Raw genomic sequence first — 13,439 nt, 5'->3', positions numbered from 1 at the left:
AAATCAGTGATTTTCATTTCTTTTTTAGCCAGGATCTACACTAAGAAATTAACCAGTATATGTTTGCATGGATATAGACACACATAATACAAATTAAAGTTTCAGAAAATTATGCTTATCTTTAGCATGTAATGGCCTATATTTTGTTTGATTCTGTTCTATTGCATTAAAAATTGATGGTCTTGACCCACTAAATTGATTTAACTACGTACTGATGAGTCATGACTCATAGTTAAAAAAAAATATTACAGGGTGCCCGGGTGGCTCAGTTGGTTAAGCATCCGACTTAGGCTCATGTCATGATTTCGTGGTTTGCGAGTTCAAGCCCTGCATCGGACTCTCTACTGTGAGTGCAGAGCCTGCTTCTGATCCTCTGTCTGCCTTCCTCTCTACCCCTCCCTGACTTCACACATGTTCTCTCTCTCTCTTAAAAAAACAAACAAAAAATGGGGCACCTGTGTGGCTCAGCGGGTTAAGCATCTGACTTCGGTTCAGGTCACAATCTCACGGTTTGAGTTCAAGCCCTGCGTCAGGCTCTGAGTGGACAGCTCAGAGCCTGGAGCCTGCTTTGGATGCTGTGTCTCCTTCTCTCTCTGCCCTTCCCCCACTTGTGCTCTGTCTCTATCAAAAATAAATAAATCTAAAAAAATAAATAAACAAAAAAACCCCCTGTTAAATATTGTCAATTCATATGCTAAATAGAGTAAGACAAATCCTATTTAGTACATTTTAAAGAAAAAATTATTCTATAAATCCTACAGGTGGTATTTATCTGAGGTTTGGCTTTGATATGGTAGTTAGTACTTTTACTCATTATGTCCAAGCTTGAGCATTTCTTGGTGTATATTATAACAAAATTCCATAAGGTAGGTTCTAAGTTCTTGTAAATACAGTACCTTGGCAAATGTCATCCTGTACTCTTTTATAAGTGGAGAAAGTATCTCTATTATAGAGGTTACAGTTTTCTGTGTTAAATGAAATTTGTGAAAGTATCATGTGTCCTAATTCCGATTTCAAACTTTTTCTCATGCTCACATCCTACAGTGCTTTCTTACATACTTTCCACCTTTCCCTGCAGGCTAAGAAGATCTTGCTGAATTAGTACAGTTAGTCTCTTAGGGACTGACCAACTGACCTTGCTTGGAATACCTTCTTTACCTATTTTACTCAATGTGCTATAATTTGTGCACATAATCATCTGCACAGCTCACACTCCACAGGGCAAAGAGGTTACAGTTCTGGCCGAAGCACTCAGTTTCAGTAATTTTAGTTGTGTAGGAAAATACATAACTTTAGAATGAATAGCAACATTTAATTGGAGTAGTGAGCTGGGGAATTTAGTGGGGATTTTCTTTTGACTCCTGTTATTAGGTTAATATTATGCTGTTTTCATGTAAATACACTCTAATATGCCATGTGGGAACTTTGTGATTTATAACTAGAAAGCTAAATTATAAATAGGAAGGCTATGGTAATAACTCTTAGGAAGAAACTCAATATTAATAAAATATTGGACATTTTGAAGAAGAGATTATTTCCAGTTAGGAACACATTTATTGAAATCTTTGTGACATAAAGATTCTTAATTTACATGTGGACTTAATACATTTTTAAAAACTATTTTTAAAAATATTTATTTTTGAGAGAGAGAGACAGAGTGTGAGTGGGGGAGGGGCAGAGAGAGAGGGAGACACAGAATCCAAAGCAGGCTCCAGGCTCTGAGCTGTCCACACAGAGCCCAATGCGGGGCTCAAACTCACGAACCATGAGATCATGTCCTGAGCCGAAGTCAGTTGCCCAACTGACTGAGCCACCTAGGTGCCCCTGGACTTAATACATTTCTGAGGAAACTAAAACCAGGCCCTTTACAGCAAATGTTAGGAATGGAGGACAAAGTAACTTTTAAAAATATGCTGTAAATTTAGATGAGTTATTCTTGATTAAATAATGCTTCTTAGTCATTTGGCAATCTGCCAATGATAATCTCTAGCATGGCATAAAACCCCCCCACAAGATAGAAAAAAATTTCTGGAGCGTTTGATATTTTTATAATTTATGTATGAAGGATTACACAGATTAAGAATACAAATGCTTTCTATAAGACCATCTCATAAGGAAATGCTTCTTCATAAGGATTTGTTTTATTTTTTAGTTGTAAAAGTGAATCAGCTGAAAAAAATGATTAATCACCTAATATGTGTAAGATTCTAGGATAGATATAGTGGGAGAAACAAGTGAAAGAGATGAGTGTATCACTAAGGAAATTTATAAGATAGGTGAAATAAGAGATAGATGTGTAAAGGTAGTAACACCCAGCCGTGTAGAATAAAAAATGAGTGAGAGGGACGACAAGTGCAAAAGAAGTCCAAAGAGAGACATCACTTTGGGTCACTTATTTATTGTCTACGCCCTGCTTTATTTCAGGTAAAGGAGGTGTCTGAAATTCCATGGATTAGGGAGAGGGTGAATTAAGAAGAGCTTGGTAGCAAAGATAAACCTGTGGCTGGGTCTTAAAGGTGCCCAAGGAGGGCAGGTAAGGAAGAGGGTATTCCAGATGGTCCTAGTGGTATGGGTGCCAGAATGCAGAAGCATGGGGCACAGCTAAGGAAAGGCAAGTAGGACAATGTGTTGCCTGCAGAAGAAGAGCAGCAGATCAAGTGAGCAGGTTTTTGAGAATGAGTTCTGGAGCTCTTTGAATGTTAGGATAGGAGCTAAAACTTAAATTTATACATACTGATGAGCTGCTCAGGACTTTGGCATGTAAGTAATAGGATGAAATAGGATTTTAGGAAGATTAATCAGTGGTGGATATGAGAGTATGGACATGGCAAAGATAGGATATGAACAAAAATGAAGGAGATTTGATAGCACTTCTGAGGTAAGGGGGAATGGCCTGAAGTGTCTGTGGGACAGCAAGAATGCAAAATAAAGAATTGATGTGGAAGACAATTGAAAGGAACAGCTGGCGGGTCTTAGTGAGTGAAAAGATAAGAGGATGAGGGAGATAGTAAACTGTAGGTCTATGCTGTAACTTAAATTATAATGTAGAGAATAAAAACATTTGTGGAAAAGGCCATAAAAGTTATTTTCAGAGTATGTGTCCAAGTACCTTGGCTCAAAGAGTATTTAAGAAGACATAATTTAAGTAGTTTCTCCACAAGGATATATTTTATTTTTTTGTTTTACCTTCTTCTTTTTTGCTTACTTAGTTCTTTTGGTTCTGGGATTTATGAATTAATCAAAAAGTTTATTGTGTATGTATGTAGCACACAACTAATTAGTATTCTCTCATATCACTGAGACAAATTCTAGAACACTAGCTTACCAGAGAGGATTGCATCTGTAAATGTAAAGAGTAAAGAGAAGTAACTAGTTATATAGTAGAAAAGTCAGAAATGTGAAAAACATACAGAGAAGAGATACTTTGTAAATTTTATGAAATCTTTTATCTATTTGGATCACTTTGCACAATGACATAAAGGTTGAAGGTGGATTAAATACATAGTCTAGTTATGACTATACATTTATATAATAAAATGTCAAAGGAGAGCTAAAAACTGGAAATAACCCAGATATCCATCAGTGGAAGAGTGGAAAACAGTGTTATATTCATATAACTTGGCAATGAAATGGAATGGACTATTCAACAATGAAAAGAAAATTCAAACAACAGCCTGGATGAATAGCAGAAACATTGTGTTGAGTCAGAGAAGTCTTACACAGGAGTATATACTGTATGATTCCATTTATATGAAGTTCTAGAACAGGCAAAACTTATCTATGGGGAAAAAATCAGAACCATTGTTACCACTGGGGTGGTGGTGGGAGTGAGGGATTAACAAAGAAGGGGCATGAGGAAACTTTCTGAAGGTGATAGTGTTCTATGTCTTCATAGAGGTTTGGGATCACATGGATGTATGCTCTTCTCAAAACTAAGTGGTATGCTTGGTATTTGTCCATTTTACTATGTGTAAGTCTCACCTAAAATGTAAATAAATATTGAGCCTTGGTTAGGGATAACCATGCTGAAGTGTATAGATAGGCTGATGAGTACTGATGTGTGCAACTTATTTTATTTTTTAATTTTTAATTTTTTTGCTTTCAAAAATTTTAATTGTAAAATGTATTTTTTAGAGTAGTTTTAGGTTCACAGCAAGATTGGGTGGAAGGTACATAGATTTCCCATATACCCACTCCCCCTGCCACACAACACATGGCCTCCCCCCTCACCAATATTCTCTACAAGGGTGGCACATACCCTACAATTGGTGAACCTCTTTTGACTCATCGGAGTCCATAATTTACATAAGAGTTCACTCCTGGCATTCATTCTATGGATTTGGATAAATGTATAATGACCCGTATACACCATTATAGTATCACACAAAGTTTTTAAACATTTTTTAAAAATTTTTAATTGAAGTAAAGTTGACCCTATAACATTATATTAGTTTCAGGTGTAAATCATAGTGATTTCACAGTTATATAAATTACAAAATGTTTACCAGGTAAGTGTAGTTACCATCTATCATCATACAAAGTTATTACAATATTATTGACTCTATTCTCTATGCTGTACTTTTCTATGCCTGTGACCTATTATTTTATAACTGGAAATATGTACCATTTTATCCTCTTTACCTATTTTGCTTATTTTGCCACCCTTCTCCCCTCTGGCAACAACCAATCTGTTCTTTGTATTTATGAGGAAGTTTCTTCAGTTTGTTTTGATTTTTAGAGTCCACACGTAAGTGAAGTCATATAGTATTTCTTTTCTCTGTCTGACTCATTTCACTTAGCATAGTACCTTTTTGGTCCATGTCTAGGTCCATCCATTCATGGATGACAAAACTTCATTCTTTTTTACGGTTGAGTAGTATTTCACTGTGTGTGTGTATTTTCCAAATCTTTTTTATCCATTCATCTGTCTGTGGATGCTTGGGTTGGTTCTATAGCTTGGTTATTGTAAATAATGCTTCAATAAACAAAGGGGTCATATATCTTTTCAAATTATTGTTTGGTTTTTTTTGGATAAATACCTAGAAGTTGAATTATTGGGTTGGATGGGATTTCTATTTTGAATTTTTTGACGAGCCCCATACTGTTTTACACAGTGGTTGCACCAATTTACCTTCCTACCAACAGTGGACAAGGTTTCCCTTTTCTCCACATCCTCGCCAACACTTGTTATGTCTTGTCTTTTTGAATGTAGCCATTCTCACATGTGTAAGGTGGTATCCCACTGTGGTTTTAATTTGCATTTCCCTTACGATTCGTGATGTTGAACATTTATTCATGTGTCTGTTGGCCATCTGTTTTATCTTCTTTGGAAAAATGTGTATTCAGGTTCTCCGCCCATTTTAAAATCAGATTATTTGATTTTTTTGATGTTGACTTCTTTATATATATATATATACATATATATATATATATTTGGATATTGATGCCTTATCAGATATATCATTTGCATATATTTTTACTTTTGCTCTCCTTGCCCGAAGACACTATCTAGAAAAGTATTGCTAAGGCCGATGTCAAAGAAATTACAGCCTATAGTTTCTTCTAGAAATTCTATGGGAGAAATTACATTTTAATTTTAATTTAGCTGCATATGGCTAGTGGCTACCAGATTGGGCAGTGCATCTCTGCAGTGTGCTTTTCAAACCATCTGAGGAAAAGAACCAGTTATTTTAAATTTCAAATCTGTAATGGACTATAAATTGCAGTAAAAATTACTACAAAGGTGAAATGAGAAAGAAGCAAAGATATGTAAAATACCACCTCATTCAAAAGCACTAGATTCAACAGACATTAAATTACTCTGTCAAAATTGCTAGAAATGTTTCTACACACTTTCAGTTTTTGTATTTTGTGTCATCATGTACCAATGACAAGTAGTTTTTAGATTGGCAATGGTCATGGACAACACTTTGAGCTAGGTAGATATCTTGTTTTTGCTCAATGTGCTTGAGAATAAATAGTTTCCTAACACCAACTGTTTATGTTAAAATTACTGGTACAGATTATTTTTTACATGTTTAAGTACTACTCAATAATGTGGTTACTGATAAAACAGTTAACATTCTTTATAGCAAGTCTTGTCTGGGATAGCTGTATATTGACAGTGCAATGTAGACAACTTCAGGGTGGACTGAGAAGGCTTATTTGATCCAGTGAAGCCATTTTTGCAGTTAGAGGTATAAGCCAAAAAATCCTTCCTTCTATAAAGTTCAGCCCGATGTTTACAGCAGCCAAATTTGCTCAGCAACAGAAAGAAATCCCTTTGGAATGCCTTTGTGAAAATCGCATACAGAAATGGATTGGCGCAAGAATTGACAGGATAAAAAAGAACCAGTAAAACTTTAGAATTGGTTACTGTGATAAGGGGCACTTTGAAGGCAGCTGAGATGGCAAAAAAAGAGATAGGTGCCATGCAGGTGAAATCAGTGAAGATGAGGACCGCCATTTTCTTAGCAATTTTTTTATCTTTGTTGGTAGCCATCAGCTCTGGATTTTGAACTGCAAAATAAATTTTGATGTAGCAAGCACAAATGATGATGAAGGCCACCACATTGAGTATCAGGATGGTTAATATGTAGACTTGTGAGAGAGTGGTTTCCACATCCATGGGGAGACAAATGCTGACCTTCATATAATTGCTGACACCCACAAGGGGCAACATGGCAACTAGAGTAGAAAAGAGCCATCCTACAAGCATAATAGGAATGGCATGTCTTAAACGCAGCTTTTGGTCCAGCTGAATAGCATAGGTTATAGTGTGCCATCTTTCTAGTGTGATAACTGTGAGTGTGTAGACAGAAAGCTCACTTGAAAATACAGTGAAAAAGCCAGCTGCACTACACCCATTCCCTGTCTGCCAATCTATGGCATGGTTATAATATTGTCCTTTGGTTTGGGAATCAACTGAGGCAATGAGCAGCAGATAGAGCCCCATGCAAAAGTCTGCAAAGGAGAGATTGCACATGAGAAAACGGGGCACTGTTAGTTTATAACGACTAGTCAGGAGAACAACGAGGACAGTCACATTTCCCACGATGGCTAGGATATTAATAAGCCAAATCAGAACCCTGAGGAAGTCATAGCCCATAATATCTTCACAGGGATTAAAAGCATCTGGTTCGGGAGCACATCGGAGTGTCTTGGGTGAGCAGAAACCATAGTCATAATCCCAGGCACTCAGTTCACTCTCAGCAAAGATGGCAGAATAACTGTAAGAAGAATATTTTGTCTCAATGTAAACTTGAGATTTTCTATGATTCTTTGTCTTTAAAAAAATGAGTCATCCTTAGTGGTTTTTTTTTTTTAAGCCTATGAAACAAAAGGGAACAAAGCCACAACAGCCTCAGTCTTAGGTTTGTTAAATTATTAACAAATAATGTTTATTTGTTAAATTATTGTTAAACAATTTGTTAAATTATCTTAGAATTCTGAATGGAAATAGGAATTTCTTTAGGGAATGAAAAGCTATATATATATATATATATATATATGTATATATATATATACATACATATATATGTATATGTATATGTATATATGTATAGGTATCTCCTGTTGATGCACAGACTTATGAAGCTGTTTACAACGGATGAGTTTTCTTTGGAAAACAAATTTAGAGACACAGTATATGCTTGCTATGTCTACAAGAACCCTTTCTTGGCATTTTCCTAGGTATTCATCTCATTTAGTTGCCAAACTGCTGTCAGGCCATGTGTCTTTGGTAGAACACTAATGGGACTGAAGGGCTCACACTGCCGAAGATTATCAGCTGTGGGTAGACTAGCTTCAACATTGGTCCCTGGCTAATCAAATAGCCCAGGTAAGAAGTGGAAACCAAGGATGGACAATCAGAAACCCAGGAGCTGAAGCCAAATACAGATATGGACAATAGGGAGAAATGGTGAAAATAGATACTCCTTAGGGGTATGAGTCAAATTCAGAGAGTAGTTTGAAGAGGGGTTCCAACTCTAGTGAAGGAACAATCCCAACTCTGCTAACCTCTTCCTCCCAAACCCACTGCTAATAATTATGTTAAGATTTTCATCCTCTCTTGTAGGACAATTACATTAGTTTCCCCCCAGCATCTTTCCTCTAATTTTGGCCCTCTCTTGCTCCATCGGTACCTTCCTCCTACGATGGCTTTTCTTTACTTTTTTTTTTAATGTTTATTTTTGAAGGAGAGAGTGCAAGTGGAGGGGAGGTAGAGAGAGAGGGAGACACAGAATCCAAAGCAGGCTCCAGGCTCTGAACTGTCAGCACAGAGCCGGATGCAGGGCTCGAACTCACAGACCATAGGATCATGACCTGAGCTGAAGTCGGATGCTTAACTTGACTGAGCCACCCAGGCGCCCCATAGAATGACCCTTCTTAAGTACAGATCTATTAATTCAAACTTTTGCTAGGTTCTTGTTGTCTGTGGGATAAAATCCAGACTCCTTGTGATAACCTCGAATGATTTGGGTTATGCCTCGTCCTCCAGTCTCATTTATAAGAAGCAATAGTGCTGCACAATTCGAAACCTGGGCTCTGGAGCAAGACTGACTTTACAGGCTGTGTAAACCTGGGTGGGAGGTTTACTTACCATCTTTGTGCCACAAGGTCTTCATTTGCCAAATAGAGATACTAATCATACTTCCCTCAGGAAGGTTGTGCTAAGGATTAACTATATTACTACCTACAGAATGTTTAGAATAATACTTGGCACATATTAAGTGCTCACTAAAAGTTAGGGATTCTTATAAGTATCTCTTGCAGATTGCTTGTGCAATCTTCCCTTTGGTTACATGAAATGACTGTGGCTCTCAGAATCTACTCTTTCATCCTTCTGTCTTTGTATGTGCTATTTCTTCTTCTTGCCTTCTCCTCATCTCTGGTGAATTCCTTCTTACTCTTAAAGGTAAGCCCCTCTGTGAAGCCTTTCTTGATTTCACACCCCTAAGGAGTTTATCACCCCTTCTCTCTGCCATGGCTGCACTTAAGTTCTATTGTAATTATCAAACCGTATTGCCGTTGTGTGATGATGGGTGGCTTCTTTAATAGTCTGTGAAGCTATTCTTTGATAGCTTGGGAGGCAGGGTACTAGGTCTTATTTATTTCTGAACTCTCAGTGCCTCACACAGTTTTGGCTCAGACTATCCAATAAATGTTTGTGGAGTGAATAAACCAGGGTGATCCTGGCCCTGAGGAATTGAAAAGATACAGGGACAATGAGTGTGTACAGTATGATGCATGTAGGCTCAACAAATTTTCTCTTTGCTCACAGTCTGCTAATATAATCTTGCTAGCTAGAGAAATGGGCATAATTTTTCTGTCAGGGCCATTACAAATAGTATTTTACCTTAGGGTCCCTCATACATTAAAAGAGTATTTTTCTCTACTCTCAAAACTTAGCTACTCCTGTTCTGAACAGGAAAGTGTGAACCTAGTTCAGTGAGTGGATGAAATAACATATTTGAGCAGTACAATTACTGAAGGGAAATAACATAGATTTAAAAAAGAATAAAAAGAAATCCATGATCTGGGACTCCAAGATGATGCTAGAAATTCTTAGAAACCACTTTGGAACTAGCGAAGGATTGTTGCTATGTACAGAACATTGCACAGGAAACTCACCTGCTTTATTACTAAATATGGGTACATTTGTCCTCATCTCATGCCCATTAAAAGAATATCTGTTTTTTTTAATATTTAAAACGATGTGGTGGTTATAAAGAATGATGTAAGGAAATAGGTTATTTCTTAGCATTAGAAAAGTTCTTTTTAAGAAAATTTTAATTATTTTTGAGAGACACAGAGCACAAGCGAAGAGGGGAAGACTGAGAGGGAGACACAGAATCCGAAGCAGGCTCCAGGCTCTAGGCTCCAAACTGTCAGCACAGAGTCCAATGCGGGGCTCGAACCCATGAACCGTGAGATCATGCCCTAAGCCAAAGTCGGACACTTAACTGACTAAGCCACCCAGGCACCCCAGTATTAGAATTGTTCTTAAAGACATCTCACCGAACCCCTCATTTTATTGGTAAGGAAACTAAGATTAAAGAAGGCAAGTGATTAGCTCAAGGTCCCTCAGCACTAGGCTCTAGTGGCATCAGTAGGTCTTCATGTCCGTAGTGTATGGCCTTTCCTATACGTCACTGTCTCTGTCAGTGCTTTTCAAAGTGTGGTCCTTGGACCACTTCCATCAGAATCACCAGGCTGTTTGTTAAAGTGCAGATTCCTGGCTTGACTACAAACCCTGGATCAAATTCTCTAGGGACAGAGCCCAGGAACTTGTGTTTTAAGCAAGTTCCCTGGAGGATTCCTCCAAAATAATAGCCTTTATTAAATCAGGTGGAAACTTTCCAACTATTTCTGCCTTATTTCCTTTGCTGCTTTCCCCTTATCAAAACTACTTTAGCTGCTACCAGTAAAACTACTTCAGAAGCACTAATTCAAAGCTTCGAAAAATTCTGCCATGATTTCTGAATAAATTTCTATCAGTAAGAGGTCAAACGTGTTCCTTGTCTCACTCCTCTGGTCCTTTGTCCTTTCTTTTTTTCTTTTTCTTTTCTTTCTTTCTTTCTTTTTCTTTTTTCTTTTTTTTTTCCCTACTCAGCATATGTCTAGCAATTTTTCTCCTTGGTGATTTGCCTTCAGACCAAATACCTACCTGCTACTTAGGTTTGTGTCCTGGGACAGCTCCTGAGGGGAGCCTCATGCTTATTGACAAAACCCGGCAGGGAGCTGTCTTCAGTACTGAAGGGTCTGAATGCACTCGAATAGGCCTACAACACTGAGTCAGAGGAAGGAGGGGCCACTCCAGTTCCAATGAACAAAGACAGGAGGAAAGACGGGGACTGTAGGAGAACAAAGGGACCAGCCATAAATAACAGCAAGGACACTGATACCTTGGGGAGAGTAGGTAGGGCTTAGTGACTGGCTCTAGAATTTCTCACCTCCAGGGGCTTAGGAATAGCATTGTGGTGGGAAAGGGGGCAAGGAGATTTCACAGGGAGCACACTCTTTTTACCTAGAGTTTATGTACTAATTTCACATAGTTTTGGGGATGCTGGACATTAGGGGATTTGTTTTACAGCAGTGTTAGCATAGGAAACTCGAGACTGTAGACTTCTTTGGGAAGGCTTGGGGTGGGGCTGATGAGGATGATTGAGAGTGGGCTAACGTCTCTTGTCCCCAAAACTACCCCTTGAGGCTACCAATGACTCCAGCCAGAAGCGTTTCCTGTTGATGAGGAAAAAGCCACAGGTTGCAAAAGAGTTAATGGAAGGTGACCGACAGACCATCCAGACAAGAGCAGGGAGGGTGAGGAAAAAGAACACTGGAGGACAGTTGGTGTTGGACCTAAATGAAAGAAAAAAGGATACAGAGTATGGTATTTCTAATGTACCCCAGATGCTGTTGCATTTTGTAACAACTCTCTTCACTTTTATGGCCCTGAAAGCCAAATGATATTTCTGCTGTCCCTTGCAGATGAGGGAAAATGTCTCAAAAAAGGTAATTATTGTCCAGGGATACCCAGTGTTACTGGAACATTACTGCCAAGGATTCACATCCAACTTTGAGAAGCCCCAAAGCCCAAGGTCCTTCCAACATACCACCCTGCTGCCTCTACATAACTTGCAGATTGATAGGGAAAAAAAAAACAAGAGAAAAGAAAAAAGATGTAGAAGAGGGAATGGAGAATGGCAAGGTGTTGTAGAAGGGTATCAGGTTTTGTAGCCTGAAGGACACATGGGGGGAATAATAAAACTTCTAAATCACAGTAAATGTGGCCTAGGGATGCTGGGAGTATCTTTTGAGGCATGATCTTTTACATTTGAAGGTAGGTGAAATGCCAAGGCAGCCAGGAAAAATGTTAAAAAAGTCAGTCAGTAGAATAGAAACGGATCTCCCATCCAGTGTATGTTAGTGATAGCATTGAGGTTGAATAATTTTAAGCTCCAGAGCATAGTAGTCAAGGTGGCCTGAATCTCTTTGAAGGGAAGTGACTGCTTCTAGAAGCCATGTTTGCAATCAGTTAATCTTTGTGGAATGCTGACCACTGACTAGTGAAAATTCCTAAAAATGAAGTCATTTTTTTAAAATGAAGTCATTTTAACAAGCCCTAAGTGACCTCAAAATACCTGCAAATAAAAATTTTAATTTCTTTGGAGAATTTAATTATAGAATGAATGTGTAGATACATTTTTTTAAAGAGTTTTTTAAACAGTTAAATGTCTGTTCAACTGGATGCCACTTGTAAAGAAAAAATTCCCATTTTAAATCTATTAAAAAGTGCTTTGCAAACATCCCTCCAGTGAAGACTTTTATCAAAAGAAAAGCATTGGCATTGATAATAATAAGGTGCACACAGAACGAGACATGGTTTCCTGAATTTCTTTGCATGCAAATACTTACAGTGTTTCATTATTTGGTCTCCTTGCTGTGCTTTCACATTGTTTGGAAAAGTTTTCAAAAATGGAAAATGAAAAATTCTGCCTGAAAGAAAAAAGGTTTAAAAAAAAAAGCATTTGAGCCTTTGGTCTTTAAACTAAACATGATCATGTCTATTTATGCTTTGTTCATCCAAATTCTTTGCCCATTACGCCAGTCGTGTTCTGCACCATTGTCCTGACTGAAACATTTTCCCGGGAAAGAGGGAAGGCTTTGGCATTGTCATTAGAGGGCTTCCAGCTTAGATAAAATGCTTCTGAATGCTAAGTGTTTTGTGTGGGCTCCAGAGATGAAAAAACTTAAATTGGTCATATTGAATCACAGATTTTTCGATGCTTATTAAAAACTACCCTTATGGTATATGAGGGTTTGCTCCTCCCCACTCTCCTTACCACATTGCTCGTGATGAACAAGTAGCCATTCAGAATTCATGGCTTTGAATTGTAACTAGGAAATATTTTCTGTGAGGATTTGAAGATACTGGACCTGACATGATGATGTGAATTTTCTGCTTTGTTTCCTTATGTGTAGAAATATATGTGGGTGTTCTCTACTCCTCCATCATTGCAAGAAGCTTAGCCTAATGGAAAGGGAAAAAGTATCAATAAATTAAAAGGGGCCTATACTTATTATATTCCTAAGGTGAAATCAAAGGGAGGCACACAGGAAAACTGGATGAAGAAATAGAGGGAAGGAGAGAAGGTGGTGAGAAACCCAACCTTTCCTAAGGAGGAAGGAGAAATGAGGCAGTCGAAATTAGAAATTTCTATGTTATTCTTCTCCAGCATTAACAAGATAATTCCTTATACAAACAACTTTGTATGCAAAGCAGGAAGGTGGATAATATAGCAGAACTATTTGACCTACTGGACTCACTTTCAAAAATTAATCAGCTTGTTATTTTGAGTCAGCCTTATAAATCCTCAAATTTGGACAAAGTGTGTGTGTGTGTGTGTGTGTGTGTGTGTGTGTGTGTGTGTGTGTGT

The 13,439-nt window shown here is 37.9% G+C and overlaps 1 protein-coding gene across 6 annotated transcripts in view; it reads right to left on the bottom strand.

Moving 5' to 3' along the window:
• Positions 1–587: 587 nt before the first annotated feature.
• Positions 588–13,439, bottom strand: part of LHCGR (luteinizing hormone/choriogonadotropin receptor) — a 60,553-nt gene continuing 47,701 nt past the window's right edge. For 2 of the 6 annotated variants that reach the window (XM_040453790.1, XM_040453791.1), the window contains 2 exons: positions 12,418–12,498; positions 5,425–7,229 (listed from right to left, as the gene is read on the bottom strand). In XM_040453790.1, coding sequence (XP_040309724.1) covers positions 6,077–7,229; positions 12,418–12,498 — 1,234 coding nt within the window. In that variant the 3' untranslated portion in view covers positions 5,425–6,076. Of the gene's footprint in view, positions 641–3,418; positions 3,982–5,424; positions 7,230–12,417; positions 12,499–13,439 lie in introns of those variants that run through there. The other 4 variants (XM_040453793.1, XM_040453795.1, XM_040453794.1 and 1 more) reach the window with 4 other exon arrangements.

The sequence above is a fragment of the Herpailurus yagouaroundi genome, unplaced genomic scaffold (genome assembly GCF_014898765.1).
Source record: "Herpailurus yagouaroundi ecotype Mexico unplaced genomic scaffold, PumYag 210, whole genome shotgun sequence".
In the NCBI taxonomy this organism is placed as follows: Eukaryota; Metazoa; Chordata; class Mammalia; order Carnivora; family Felidae; genus Herpailurus; species Herpailurus yagouaroundi.
Note: the sequence above shows the minus strand (reverse complement) of the source record. Positions and strands in the feature narration are given on the sequence as shown.